This window comes from Hippoglossus stenolepis, chromosome 21, assembly GCF_022539355.2.
Source record: "Hippoglossus stenolepis isolate QCI-W04-F060 chromosome 21, HSTE1.2, whole genome shotgun sequence".
Lineage (NCBI taxonomy): Eukaryota > Metazoa > Chordata > Actinopteri > Pleuronectiformes > Pleuronectidae > Hippoglossus > Hippoglossus stenolepis.
Window position 1 is genome coordinate 3439141 of NC_061503.1, and position 15575 is coordinate 3454715.

At 43.1% G+C, this 15575-nt stretch overlaps 1 protein-coding gene across 6 annotated transcripts in view; it reads left to right on the top strand.

The window, feature by feature from the left end:
- The window catches only part of LOC118101026 (protein shisa-6), a 69236-nt gene that overhangs the window by 8575 nt on the left and 45086 nt on the right, over nt 1-15575 (top strand). For all 6 annotated transcript variants that reach the window (XM_035146642.2, XM_035146641.2, XM_035146643.2 and 3 more), the window contains exon 4: nt 4639-4746. In XM_035146642.2, coding sequence (XP_035002533.1) covers nt 4639-4746 — 108 coding nt within the window. The remainder of the gene's footprint in view (nt 1-4638; nt 4747-15575) is intronic.

Here is a 15575-nt window from a genome sequence, read left to right on the forward strand (position 1 = left end):
GGTGGAGAAGTCTGATTAAAGAAGTATTACCATATGAATCCTCAGCACCTGCTCGCTCCACTGCCCATTCATTTCCACTGCACATTGTTGGGGTGAAAGTCACGAATTTCTTTGTATCAAGGACGATAAATTCATAATGCGTAGCCTTCCCCCTGCAGGCTCTTCATGCTACCTCACCTTAATGAGTTAGGAATGGGAGCGGGAGGAAAGAGGAGGGAGGGATTGCTTTTGAAGGGTCTTTCAGATTCAAGGGTTGTCGCAGTGGGTTGTGGGGGGGCCTAGCAATGACAAAGGTGACAAAGGCAGACAACAATGGCTTGCGTGCATGACACTCGCAGAATTGATGGAACGGGAGAATAGCCTCGGCGGATACTCCATCTGCAGCCTTGAAAAGCAGCGCAGGGGAGACGTGTGATTGAGTTCAGAGTGCATTGGTATGTTGGTGGTGGCGACATATTGCTTTTTGTTTTCTTGAGAACATACCATCATGTTGCCTGCGTGGTTCACATTTCCTCCGTTTCCCCTCCGTGTGCGCCTGAGGGAAACGACACCGCAGGGAGGTTTTCTATTTGACACCGTGGAGAAGAGGGAAGACACAAGTGGGGCCATTGAGAACATGATGGGGGAAACAATCCCAAATAGTGTTTTCTAATCTCAAACAGGTGTCCAGTGAACGTGATCCCTTTGCTTTGATGTTGGGGTCCACTGTCATTTTGGCACCAGACCACTTCAAGGTGAATTCCATTCATTTCAGCTGATTGGTCGACTAACAGGAGAATTATTTGACCCTTATCTGTGACATAGATGCTTTGGTTTGTCTAGTGAAGGTAATATGAACTTTACACATCAAATCTGGAGAGTATTACTGTCAACAAAGACCATATCTACTATATGGCTGGGCCGAGTTTAGTCAATGTGCGAAATAGAGGACGTATTAACAACTGCCTGCATACAAATGCAGATAAATTAAAAAGCTCATAGTCGATGTGTTCCAACCCTTTTGCTCTGTGGACTTTTTTTACCTTGGGCAACCAAAGCCTGCTTAAACACAATTATTCAAACTAGAAACAGAAACCAGACGGAATCCGGCACAAATATCTTGTCCCTCACGTACAGATTCTGCAAATTCACATACAGAATCTGATCATACATATAGATTACACTGTGGGTGACGCAGGCGCAGCGTTTTAACAAGAGTGACGTTCATGTGGAATTCAAAAAAAAGAAGAAATCTCCGCTTCTGCTGCAACAGTTAGAGGCTTTTGGACAAAACAAGACATTTGAAGATGTCACCTTGAGCTTTGGTAAAATTCAATTTTTCTTAATGCCCGTGGATGATTGTTAGTCAAGTCAAATTTTATTTATAAAGCCCAATATCACGATCACAAATTGGATTCAAGGGACAATCTGTACAGAATTAAATCCTCAAGGAGGAAAAGGACAAGAGGAACCCCCACCCCTGCCAAAAAATCAAAAAAAAAAAGGCAAAAAGAATACGATCTGTGAGCACATCGAGCCAAGACAAAGATCGAGATCCAAAACATCTGCAATGAGACACCGATTGCCAGGACAGGGTGGAAAGCCGACGGTCCAATGAAAAGAGACGAGAGGGAGGAGAAAACAGGGCGATGGTCACACAGAGGGTTAGAGAGATGCAGTGGCTTCCAGAAACACACATGGACGTTACTCTATGTATTACATTTATTGGATATATTTTCAGATCTGACGATATTGAAAATAGTAATTGGTTGTCCGGGCATCACACTTCCATCAAGTTGAAAGACTTCTGAAGAAACAGATTTAAGAGAGAGCAGTAGAGGCTGATATGTTCACCCACACAGACTCAGTGTGGCAGCCTGAAGTTTCTGGTTGTCACTTGCACCGAGCCAGTACTGGAAATTACAGACCCAGCTCTGACTGGGCAGTTATTTTTGCCCCATTGCCGCAATTCCGGCTCACACCGAAGTAATCAGTTTCCCAAGCTGTGTGTTTCCATGCATCATTTTTATTATTCAACTCTCCTGGTGGCTTGTGAGACTTATAGCGCAGAGAATTGGGGAGCTGGTGACCACAGCTGCGCGTTTGAAGTGGAAAAGAGCCGTGCCTCATTTTCGGAGCGAAAACAAGTGTGACCGGCCGCCTCAGTGCCGCTGCTCCGCTGTTTGTGAGGGACAACAGAACGGAGCCGAACCTTTCCCTCGACACACCGCTCGGGGTCTCGAGTCGTGATGGGTGGTACCCTCACTCTCAGGGTTCAACCCACAGACAGACATCCTGTCCATTTAGAATCATGGTGCATTCATTTTTGTGAAGTGTCATTCAGTCAGGTTTTGGATTGGTTATTCTGATGCGTTTCGATATTTCAAGGTGCGATATAGGTCTTTAAGATAAATGTTGTTACACGATTAAATTAGGAACATTAATCATCATTTCATAATAATCTTTTGACTTCCAGCATATTGTTGTTTTATCCGTCAAACATATCCCGTAATGCAACTTGGCCACATCTTGAACCCCTCCTGTTGTCACTTTGACATCATCAGAGACATCATTGAAAGCGCTTCTATAGTGACACAGAAGACATTATACAACACTTTCCACCAGGCTGAGCAGTATTATACATGTATACTTAAACTGTCTCCGAGTCCACCGGCTATGGTATTACAACGAATTAGCCTCAGGGGGCAACAGCCAATACTTTGGGGCTTCCAGTGTAGACAGAGACGGAATCCGTTAAAGCACAATGTGTTCTTTTATAACAAGTCAAACGTTTCTCCACACAAAACACAAACAGTGATTCTTTAAGTAGGTGTTTTAGGTCCAGACAAAATTTTGGCTAATCTGCTTACGAATGAAGATAAATTAAAAAGTTGAGAACAAAAATGTATTTTGGTCGATTTGCTCCCCACACAAACTGTTTACCTGTGGGGAGCCTGATTAAACGTGATTGGTAAAACTAGACATGATATCCAGGAGGCTTCCAGCCCCAGAAACTTGTCCCTCGCCTACAGATTCAGCAAATTCACATACAGAATGTTTTATAGAGATTACATTGTGATTAATGTAGGGACAAGACTTTGAAGAATATGGAATAAAAAAGGTGAAATCTCGGGTTCGGCTGCAGCAATTCGATGCTTGTTAGGAGCGTTTGGACAGTACAAATTTAAAGATGTCACCTTGAGCTCTTGGAAAATGCAATGGGCACATCACTCATATTCTCCGAAATCTTGTTTAGCCATTAATGATGTTAGTCAAGTCAAATTTTATTTATAAAGCCCAGTATCACAATCACAAATTTGATTCAGGGGAGAATCTGTACAGAATTTAATCCTCAAGGAGGACAAGGACAAGGAGTAACTCCTCCCTAACTAAAACACTTTTAAAGGACAGAATATAATCTGTGAGGACATTGAGCCACTTCCAGATGCTGCTAAAAGATATAGGACCTGAGCCACTAAATCTTTCCACCATGAGGACTTGGACAGAGGACAGACTAAACAAACATACTAGAGGCAAACCTAAAACCCACCATTCACATGTCTGGGAGTATTGGAACGAAGAAGAGGTGGAATTGTAGAATTGTAGAAGCACGGAGGGACAAGGAGGAGGCTGGAACTCTGGGAGGACAAAGATTGAGATCCAAAACAACTGCAATGAGGCATCGGCAGCCAAGACAGGGAGGAAGGCCGATGGTCCAGCTCTGAAAAGAGACGAGAGGGAGGAGGAAACAGGGAGATGGGCACACAGCCTGAATGCTCATGTGTATGAGGGAATACAGGAACAGAGGGTTAGAGAGAGTCAGAGTCAAACGGTTCTCATAAAACACAAGCAGAGTTAATTTTTGCTGGTGTTTTAGGTTTTCCAGACAGCATTTTGGCTAATCTATAGCCCGTGTTCACAAATCACAATTTGCCTCATAGGGTTTCTAACAAGGTGCGACATCCTCTGTCCTTAATCTTCGACTAGAGTGAGGAAAAGCTCCCAAAAACCCTTTTAACAGGAAAAAAAAAATATGCAGGAACCTCAGAGAGAGGTTTATGAATGCTGATAAATTAAAAAGCCGATAGCCTTTTTTGGGTTGATGTTTTTCTCTTTTGCTCCCCACACGGACTGTTCACCTGCGGCCAACCAAAGCCTGCTGAAATGTGATTGGTCAAACACGAAATGGAAACCAGAGGGACTCATCTACAAATTCTGCATTTTCACATGCAGAGACTTTGTTTATAAAGTAGCAGACATATCTACTTGTGACCCTTTAACATCTGTTGCATACCTGACAAAACCAACCAGTCACATTTTGTCTGTATTTTATGAAAATCAGCCTGTTTCATCAAACATAGATGAATATATGTTCCTGCTCTGGTCTTTTTCCAGAGGTTCCACACCCCCATACTGGAAACCAATATATTAGCTGTCTTGCTAATGCTACTGACACTTAACTGATGAGGATAAACTAACGCTGTCTGTGTATGTCTGCTTGATGTTTGTATCTGTGTGCTGTGTACCTGTGTGCATGTATCCCCCGTGTGCTTCCACACATATGTATGTATGTTCTACATGTCCCTGTGTGGTGGTCCCGCATGCCTGCCTCTTTGTGTGTGTGTGTGTGTTTGTGTGTGTGTGTTTGTGCGTGACCAGGTCTCCACTATGGAAAGGAGAGCATCAGGAGCAGCGGAGGCGGAGGCGCTGACCTTCACAACTTCATCTCCTCTGGCTTCGTGACATTAGGTCGGGGCCATCAGAAAGGTAAAGTGTCTTTTTCTTTTTCGTTCCTTTCTTCTTTTCTTCTCACACAGGAGATTGAATGAACTCCTCTTGTCTGTGCTCGATATACCCGATGAAAGCAAACCGCCACCATTACGTTATGTTCCACTCGCAACGCTGGTGATGAGCAAGACACAGACGGAGGTGAAAAGTTTCCAGATTCAATTTCCGTCCGAAACAATTCACCTGAACTCCTGCTGACGTGCAGCCGAGGCGTGGAGTAGGTGACTCCGAACACATCCACACACACACACACACACACACACACACACACACACACACACACACAAACCAATGCAGCCATTAGTCAGGGCCAGAGTTTCCCCATGGGTAATGCACTGATTAGTATGCAGCCATGTTGGCTCAGCTCTTGTGATTTATTCCATCCATTTTGGCTCCACAAATCAAACCCAGTGTGTGTGTGTGTGTGTCACCTCGAGGCGGTCGCGAGGTGAGCTCCTTTACCTGATGCCGCTTTCGAATGTTTAATTGAATGCGTTTGTGACACAGCGAGAATGCCTGCGCTGGTTCATTGTGTCTTCATCTTTCAGTAAAGAAAATCAGCATGATATAAATATAATTCTGGCTCCACTACAGCGAACACGATGTATTTTCCACTCCTCATCTTTGCATCAAAACCTGCTGATTCTGTTCATTATCTTAATTACAGCGTCTGATGACCTATCTTTGCTTTAAAACATACCTTTATGATATAATATGATACCTTTATTGTACCTCGGATTTATGTGTTGCTTGGCAGACATGCGTGGTGGTAACTGATCTTGTTTAGCAAGGTATCACGTGTTTGTTTCCAAGTGCGCAAAGCTGCAGGGGCCTGGAAGCTTCTCTTCCCTCTCCTTTCTAATGAGGAACCATTGCACTTATGTTTAGATGAAACTTTCTGTTTTTCCTCCTCGCTTTGTTTGTTTTCATCCCCAGAGGAGGTGCGTGTCACAATGGTATTCATATGCAGCCAGAAAAAGAAAAAAACCCCCACTGTAGATGAGCACAAGATGACTAATGAGAGAAAAATGATGAGGTTTTATGAATCCAGATTCATTTAAACAAATTCCCTCTGTACAAATATCACAATAACAGCACTCCGGCAACTAAGGCCATATATTTTGTCACAACAGCAGCGGTTTAGCATCTGTGCAGTCAAATCGGTGTTTTTCTTGCAGCCGGTAGCCTTTGATTCCTCTGCTGCCCAAAAAAAAAATAAAAAATGAAGCAGGACAGATGGAGATTTTTGGAAAGGTCCGCTGATGCTGAAATCTCTCTCTCAAAAAAAAAAAAATAAAAAAAGGAAAAGAAATGTGAAGCATGTACAAGAGCCTCAGTTGTTTAACAGTATTCTTCTATCCAGCGGATCTGCTCAGCTGTCTTGTGCCCAGAGGCAGGTATTACTGTGGTTTGAATCCCAAAATCAATGAAACACTGGTCTGAAGTTTGGTTAGGATATTGCCGCTGCTCGGTGTAATCTTTAGCATATATCACTTCAGGGTGGTAGAGGGAAATGAACAGTTTAACCAAGCCTCCCCCGTGCTCTCATCGTCTGTTAAGAGCACTCTTCATACGCACAAGAGCAGAACAGACTCAGCTGCATAATATTATGCTTCTCTCCTTGACTGATTGAAGGATATAAATTGCTCCTTCCTACAGTGTACTCCGTGTTCCTGACAACACATAGTCGTTAATCTTCCCCTTTTAATGATTTGGAAATTGTCAGTAAATCACTAAATCTGTCTCTTGACCCCCGGCCAAAAAAACCCATGGGTGGATTTGAACCTCCCGAGCGGTGAGCACGTGGGCTGACGTGAAGCTGCAGCGGTGAGGAGGAGGAGGAGGAAGCGTGTTAAGGTTACCAGCCAGCAAACAGTCCAGTTGAATTTAAATCATACCGGGCCTCATTACTTTTTGAAGAGGTTTGCACAGCTTGGTTTGCTCTGGCTGAGAGTAACAACGCTGGGTGAAAAAAAACAAACAAATGCAAATGCATGCTCACCGGTCAGCCAGTGGAAAAATTCAGTTTCCACATGAATCCGAAAACAGATGTTGTCTTCTTTGCTGTGTCTCGGGTGAGCCTTTTCAGAACATACTGTACGTTTTTACACCGCACTGACAGAACAAGGTTTAGGACTCATGGTGGTGTCCTCTGGCTTGAATATGCGTCTGTTAAGGTGCTTAATTATACAGATTGAGAGTGTGTTTGGTTAATTATATGGCAAGCTGTGTGTGTGTGTGTGTGTGTGTGTGTGTGGTGTGTTGTGTGTGTGTGTGTGTGTGTGTTGCAGCGCAGCCCTTGGGGAGGACAGGTGAGGTCAGGGGCTGTTGCTGAGCGTCAGAGCAGCTGGATGCTTCACATCTGTACGGTGGGATACAAAAACAAGCCGTGTGCTGGATTCTTAACAAGATCAGCCACGAGCACTGGGGAGGAACGCTGAAATCCAAATTCACTCAGAGTTACTTTGGCAACATTTACCCTTTTGGTGCGCAGCCTTCCCCTCCGCTCACCCCGTGTGCCTCTATTGCAGTTGGCAGTGTCCTACATTTCATAAAATGCCTTTTAGCAACTTTAAGCAATGGGGCCGTGAACTTGTTGTCGCCATCTCTGGGCTACACAAAAATGTTTTTAGCTGTGTCCCAATTCCAAGCTATGCACGCAAACTCTTACCAGGTTTTGAATATGTGTTGTTGTGGAACTTAAAGAGGAACAAAAATAGGCTTTTATTGTGAAGTGGCTTTAAGAATTTCGATGTTTTTTTCCTAGACGACAAGATATAGACACAGTTGAGGCAGTTTTTGTCATCGGATCAGTTTAAAATCTAGTGAGAAGGTGGGAGAAACAGCAGCACACAGTGAGCTGCTAGGATTAATATCGACACCTTTATTTTACTGATAAATCCGAAATAACCTTTTCCCAAGTCACGCTTGGGGCTCGAAATGTGGCAGGAAGCCTCCGTCACTTTCAAAAGCTGTTCGATGTCTGAGTATGAAGTTGACACAAACATCCAAAGACTTTAATTTATTAGTAATTAGTCACTCTATATAGTGTGTGTGTGTGTGAATGGCTGAATGCGATGTTGTGTAAAGAGCTTTGATTAGAAAAAGCACTATATATAAAAAATTCTGTCCATTTAAATAACGTCCGCTCATGTGTTGTCTTTATATCTACTGAGAGTTACTATATACCGGGTGTGGTGGATCAAAATTATCCCACAATGCAGCATTAATGGCAATTAGTGGCCACTAATCAGCAAAAGACAGAAACAATATTTCAATTATTTTTGGATGAATAATGACATCAGTCATTTCTGAAATTGTTTTTTTGATTTTGACAGTCACGTCATCTCCGCAGTGAACTTAACAGTGAATGATTTCAATCAGTCTAAAGCAGCTTGTGGATTTTGCTTTCAGGACATTTTTTGCAAATTAAATACATATGTAGACAATCTTCAGGAACACATTTTGCTTTGTTGCTGAGAGACAATTGCATACTTATCCTCTTTATGTCCTTTTGTGAGTTCCCTCAGCTGCAAAAAAAACCATCCACACACTGTGGCATTGTCGCAGTATTAGACACACGATTTTCTAGTTGAGTGAAAGGTTTGGGTCACACTCCTCATTTAAAAAAAACGATTTGACTGCACTGAATTCTGGCTTTTCGTGGTTGCATCTTGATCTTGTAGCACAGCTTTGCAATTCACACACACAATCATACTATGTGCAGCACTTTCTCCATAACACATCAAACCGTACACTGCCGGGACAGCAGCCAGATTCAGTATCTTGCTCAAGGACACTGCGGCAAGTAGGATGGGGGGGCTGTAATCGAACTGCCGACATTCTGATTAGTGGACGACCCGATCTACCCTTGTGAGGCACAGCCGGAAACATCAATTTCAGGAACAGAACATCACATTACATTCACATGTGGGCCTGTGGGATTTATCAAATGTCAAAACAGTGAATAACTCACAAAGAGCTACATTTGTTATTTGGGCTGATGGAAGCATTTAATTGTTTGTTTGTGTTAAATATGGAACCAAATAAATATGATACAAGTACAGTTCAGATGAAACGTTTATTATTAAAGCATGAATTCCACACGTGCGTCTTGCAATAGCAACTTTTATAGGATTAATCAACACCACCGCCATGTCTTTATAATTCACAGCAGTTCACAGACCATTTGCTTTTCTCACTTCCACGATTCCCTCTGAATCCCTGTGCAACAGAATGGAGTCAGGTGTAGTGTGAGGGAGGGTGTGTCCATCTGCTCCCTGCACCATCTCCCTTTGCTCAAAACTTAACCAAACAGTGGTGAACACCAGAAATACTGCTACGCATTCCGACATTTTTTTTTTCCTTATCTCTGGCCTTGTGTTTTCCCAGGGTGACAATCTTTTAGTGACGCTGAACTTTATTTAGCATGCACAGCTGCTTACCTTGCTCCCGTCCCCTCGGCCATCTGTCCAGATCGATGCGCCGCCTCACACATTCCTTTGCTCCTGTGTATTCTTTTGTCCCCTTGTCCAAAATTAGGAGGCAGCGAGGTTGAGGCTTCTGTCAAACTGAGCCAAACTAATGAGGATGCTCGCTGGTTTGTTGTGTGTGTATGTGCTGCTGTCAGATGGGCACCGCACTGTTACACTGCCTTGGGTGTAAAAACTGCAGAACTCAGTTTGAAGCTTCAGAGTCGCCAGTAATTGTATAAAAAGTTCTCCGGGAAACATAATCTCATAAGATAGATAAGCGGGAGCTGGAGCAACCCTGCTTTGCCCTGTTTGCTGGCAGTGGGGATGCAGCGCCACACCGCATCATCGCTTCTGGCCGACGCAGGCCGAGGCCCAATCGCATCCTTATATTAATTGTTCTTGTCACAGAAGAACTGCAGTGTACTTTTCCTTTCGCTCGCTGTCACAGACTCAAGCTCCCCACTGTAAATCACTGTCACGTTGTCATATTTCTCTGCGCTCGGGCGTGTTCAAGACGAGCGTGCAGGTTGTGAGATTGAGACTCGCTGCCACTGATGTTGCTGGATTACAACCCTAACACCTTGATTGATTGGAGTTTTTCTGCCCCAGACAGGGGAGTGGATTGACAGCCAGCATGCAAATACGATAGTGTATTAAAAATGCTGCTTGCCAGCTGTTATTGGTTGAATGCGTCCATTTTAATTATTTTTCCATATGTCAGTCTTGTTGATGTAAAACGCAGCCAAGCCGCAGCATCCGGAGAAGTGATTACTTCAGACAAAGCCTCCATCCTTGACTTAGCGTGTGCTATACTCCATTACCTTGCTAAGCCCAATTTATAATTCGGCCCTGTGCACCAAGTCAAATTGGTTTTCATGGCGGACAATTATTGTTTTTATGAAGCATCGGAATTAGTGGGGGATGTTATCACACAACTTTTATTTACAGTGCAATTTCAGCACATTAACGAGTGCAAGAGCCACTAATTGGTGTTGTGTTGCTGTAGCAAGTTGTAGTGTACAACATTGCAGTAGGAGGAGGCCGTGGAGACTATCAAGGGGAAAGGACTTGGGGGGGGGGGGAAGCAAACAAAGCCAATGCCAATCATTTGGTTCTGCTGCGACGCACTAGCAGCTGTTTGCCTCTTATTTGGCCTTTTTTGTTTACCTGTTGAGAAGAACTAGATGGCAGGGTTTAAAGAGCTCCTGTCTGTGTTTCACTTCCTCCTCCTGCGAGACAGTCATCCCCCGTTTCTGCCAGTGAATCAGAGGCCGCGGAAAAAACAAGCCCACAGGCAGCATCATCATTTGCAGCCCATGTAATCAACACTCCAGGCTGATGAGGCAGAAGACGAAAACATCCGCCCGTGAAAAAACCTTTGGTGTTGTTTAAGGTACACGAGGAGAAACAAGCGCAGGCAGCAGCTGATTCATACAGTGGCTGCGAACAGCTCTGACGCATCACCGAGCCGAAGACTCTATTATTGTGACATCCAAAGCCTTTTTACACTGAAATAAAACCATCATCACTAAAGTCATCTTGTAGAGCCACATAGACTTGACAAGCAGCTTCAAGGGTCATTTGAAAGAAGGACTTATGGAAACTGTGCAAATGCTTCCAGACTAAATCTACATTGTTCTTACTGCTGCTTTTAACTCTCAAATATAATCACTTCTAAGGTCACTAGGGATTCAGCCATGTATAATTCATAATAAATAAATATATGCCTCAAACGTGGATGGACAGATGTGCCATCATCTTCAAACTGCTGCTCTGCTCTGAACCTGACACTCGGCACTGTGCCGTAATGATACTGTGCCAATAAGCTATTAGATACAATAGACTTTATCAATGTGTCTATATTCATTCTTCTCAGTATTTATTATATCTCAAAAAGCCTTTCAATGTGATCATATATTCAGGTTATTAAGGATCTCCTGGAGCTATTTCATGGTAAAAGCCCAAATTCCACTGCAGTGGAATGGCAGCATGTTTAATTCTGACTAAATTTCCCCTGGGATCAATAAAGTATCTATCCATCTATAACCTGGATTCATCCATTTAAACCAAAATCGTATGAGTCAAAAAGATGTGGCTTTCAAAATACAAATAACAGGAATTAATATTGCAAGAACATCCATGAATTTCCTATTTTGGATTTTCTGAAATCAATTCATTGCTTTGATGGAAAAACAAATTTATAAATGAATCTTTCTCTACAAACTTTACATAATTTTCTTTTTGCTCTGAAAAATACTCACTAAATATGAATAAGTCACAACAGCTGTGTTGTTTGCTTCTCCACTACTCTTACTAAAAGTCATCAAGGCCGAATCTGGCCTCCTTGGATCACATGGCCACCATCTTAGGCATTATAACAGTCCCCTCGAAAATGTGTCCCGTAAAAATCTACCCTCTACATGACTGGTTTCTCTCCTACAAAAGATATATTTCTTCCTTCAGTGACAAAACGTCCTCTTTAAACACTTTGAAAGCAGGTCCCACTTCAGGGAGCAATCTGTGGCCCCAAATCACTTTTAGGGGCTGAGAATCCAGCCAAGCTGCTCTCGTTTCACTCGGTGGCTGATTTTGATTGACAGCGGGCACAGTGTACCTGCTCATACAAATTGATGGTCAGGTTCTGGGGAGCTGGCACGGGTGACCTGCTGGCTAAGCACTCTGCAGAATAACCATTAAGAAAGTGTTAATAAGGTCCAGGAGAGAGCAGGGCCAGGACCACAGCACTCATTACGGGGAGAGAGATCAAGACAAATTTCAATATGGAGAGATGATCAGACACCTCTATCACTTGACCCGTCTCTGGAGCCTCTCCTGCTGAATATGCAGCAGATTCCAAGATATATAGACCCGAGGTGAGGCATTGTGCTCCTGTAAAAAGTAGAGAAGATCTTATTTTCGTGGTAAAGCCCCGCTCAGTTAGGGGTTAAGTGGCTGTTGGAAGGTAAAGTAAGAGAGTGTGACATTGCTGTTTTATCATTCACTTTGAGCTGCAGCAGAACCAGAGAGGAGCGGAGGAGAAGCTGCGTTGCCGATGTAAGACTGACTTGCCGAGCCTTTCACCCACACAAGAGACCGAGCTGCAGTTCTTCTTCTCCCTCATTTACACAACTCACAAGCTTGCGTGTCCTCCAGCCAAGGACTGAATTAACGACTATCTCTGTTGAGACATTAACACATGCGTCAAACACATCGTAGCATTTTCCAAAATACCACCGAAACTACGCTGAGGTCAGTGAATGACAAGGCAACCTACAATTCCTGACAAGACTCTCCCGTATCCCGAGGAACAATAGCACTTCCCGATACACTGCAGTCAATTACAGTGATGTGAGATGTGGGGGCAGAGGGAGGAAATGACAGTTGGGAGACAGCTCTCTTATCATTGTCCTTCTGTTGTGGCCACTTTGAAACAAGTGGAGCTATTTGTCTGGCAGTGAGGTGCTGCAGGGAAGAGGAAGAAGGCTTTATCTCGGAGACAAACGGGAGCGGGGAATATGCAAAAAGATGTGGAGCAAACGGAATATCTGAGCGGTGAAAAGTGAGCGAGCTAAACAGGAAAGGGGATTTGGAGAGTAGGAGTTTGGCAGTTAAAAATGGCAGGAGACGAGACAGAGTCCTTGCAGGCAGGTAGCCGGGGACAATGGGCTGACAAGGCTGCTGTGATGTTTGCTCGGGCACGGCAGTGTACGCTTAATGGGCAGCATCAATCAAGATGCTGCCCACCGCACAGCATGGCAACTTTTATCGCAGCTCATTAAAGTAAGTGCAGATATTTTATGCATCAGTTGAAACAAGGACTTTTTCATGCTAATTTCCCTTCTTTAGATTCGTTATTCATCATCTTTGGTCAACGGGGTCCTGTACACAAATAAACTCAAGTGGAGGCTGGGTGCCTGATGAATGTGGAATCCACCATGTGCTGAAGCATCACATCTGCGGATTGCTTCTGCGGCTTAGGTTTATTAAGCTAGCTCAAGAGTTTTATACATGCATAATGAAAGTGTATAAACCTTCCTCCTGCTGTTTAGCTAGTCTTTTCTTCAGAGTTAAATTAAAGAAGTGTAATGTTATCTTCTTTTTTTTTACGAGGAATATTTGTTATCCTTTAAAGTTGAGAATGGAGTCTGGAAATCAAGTTCTTCTGTCCTCCGGCTCTTCCCCCAGGGAGCAGTTCCCTGATGAAAAGACCATTTAACAACTTTAAATCCACACCCTTCTTGGCCCCTTACCTCACCGACTTCACCCCTCCTCTGCAAGTCCATCCAAGATAAGATGACTTAAAATGCCATGCCCTCCCTGGAAATAAAACGAACTTGTGAACTATGCCCCAAATATATCATCCCTGTGGACTGTTTCTGCCTCCTGGGTTAGCAGATGAGCAGAGGTTGGCAGTTGAATTGTGTTTTGACTTCGGTGCCAGTCTTTGAATTTCCAGCTTCTCTACACTTGAGACTTTTTGTATTCTTTTCCGTCACAGCTTACACGTTGGGAACTGAACACAATGTTTAGTTTCGATAGATTTTTTTTTTATTTTTTATGTCCAAACGTGAGCAGTGAACACCCTCTCTCATTAAAAGACATGGCGCAGATCTGAAAGCTGTTAATCCACTGCTAAAAGGACAGTGTTGAGCCTCTGAATCAAACAGCTTTCTCTTTTCAAGCTTCCCTGTTTAATTTGCCTCTCAGCCCAGATTACATTTATTAAATTACACAATGGTAGTTGTTTGGATGTTTGTTTCCTCCATATAGCTACAACCTGGTAATCAGCCATTGTCACTCCGCACCAAGGTGGCCAAGCCTGAAACAGGAGGGGTAAACATGTGTTTGGTGCACGACAGCAGAGCACTGCACTGGGTTACCAGATATTTAGCAGGGGAAGGACAAGGGAGAGCTGTCTCGGGCAGTTCATCATATTGAAAAGCACGACATTGTGTTTTGACTGTCGTGTCCTTCACAGAGTTGCTTTGAGTGATACAGCAGCTGTTATAAATAGTCATGCTAAGGGTGTTGTGAGGATACTTCTTCAAGTGCTTAAGATAGGGATGGTAAAAACAGATCTTGGCTCTGCCGTGTTGACCTCAAGCCGCTTTATACCCACCTCCCTACAAGGCAAACTCCAGCTCTCATCTGTAATCTATTATTCATAACTAAGAGGCAAAGACTGGGAAAGGCAGATAACTCGGGCGCTTTTTTCTCTCCATCCACCTCTAGCCCTGTATTACTATTATCCACAGGTCATTGTGTGGGAAAACAAATGGAATGATTGCCTTTTGTTGTATGCGAGGGGGGAAATTTTGGTATTGTGTGCAGAATTTGAATGTAGACTTGCCATTCCGAGCACACAAGCTATGACTGCAGTTGCATTGTGCAAATAATGATGCATGGGAGGGATCAAATTAAAATGTATCAGCTCTGGGTTGGGATCCATCTCCAAATCTATTTCCAGCACATGAAAAATTGAAAAGGCAACAGGGAACGGGTGTGTTTTGAGTTTGGTGTTAATTTGCTCTGTCATTCTCTCGTATTTTTTCATTGATTCTGCCTCAATGTTTAGGGTTTGCAGTTAGTCTGTTGGTGCAGACAGTATGATTTTGATGTCGATTTTGTTTCTTCAGGGATGACATTCACATTTTAAATGTTTTATATGGCTCTACCAACAGTTACCATAATTCCAAACCAGAATCCTAGCCAAAACCCAGCTGTTTGATCACTAATGGGAGATATGTCCCCATCATGTGTCAATTTGGACAAACTTCTGTGTCTGCAATGTGAGTAATATTTGCACACATTCACATATTAAATGGAAACACATGCATAGCCCCCAGAAAATGCCATCAGGCTAGCAACCCAGTTTAGCAGCTCTGATCATATTATAGGCAGATAAATGTCTCCTGTTGTGATAATCAGTAATCATTATGAATTTACAGTAGGCCTAAGAACCTAATCAATTCACTAGTTTTGCATCCACTGATAACAAATCATTATGAGACACCCTTTGCCTGTAGCTCTCAGTGAATTAGCAAAGTTAAGAGAAATGGATCGACAAAACCTTAAAATGTAAATTTTTATCATGTCTTAAATACAGAGGCGAGAAATTAAGAGGAAAACCTTAAAAATAAGTGGAGGAACAAGATGAAAATTCCATCATCCATACAGCACATTACATTCTCATTTGGCAGATCCTTTTATCCAAAGCGACTTACAACTGATGGACAGCACTAAAACTTCAGTACAGCTAGAGACCTTGAAGTAAGTACAAAGTGCTAAGTCTGTTTAATAAAACAGTTTCAGATCAGGTATAGAAGTGCACTG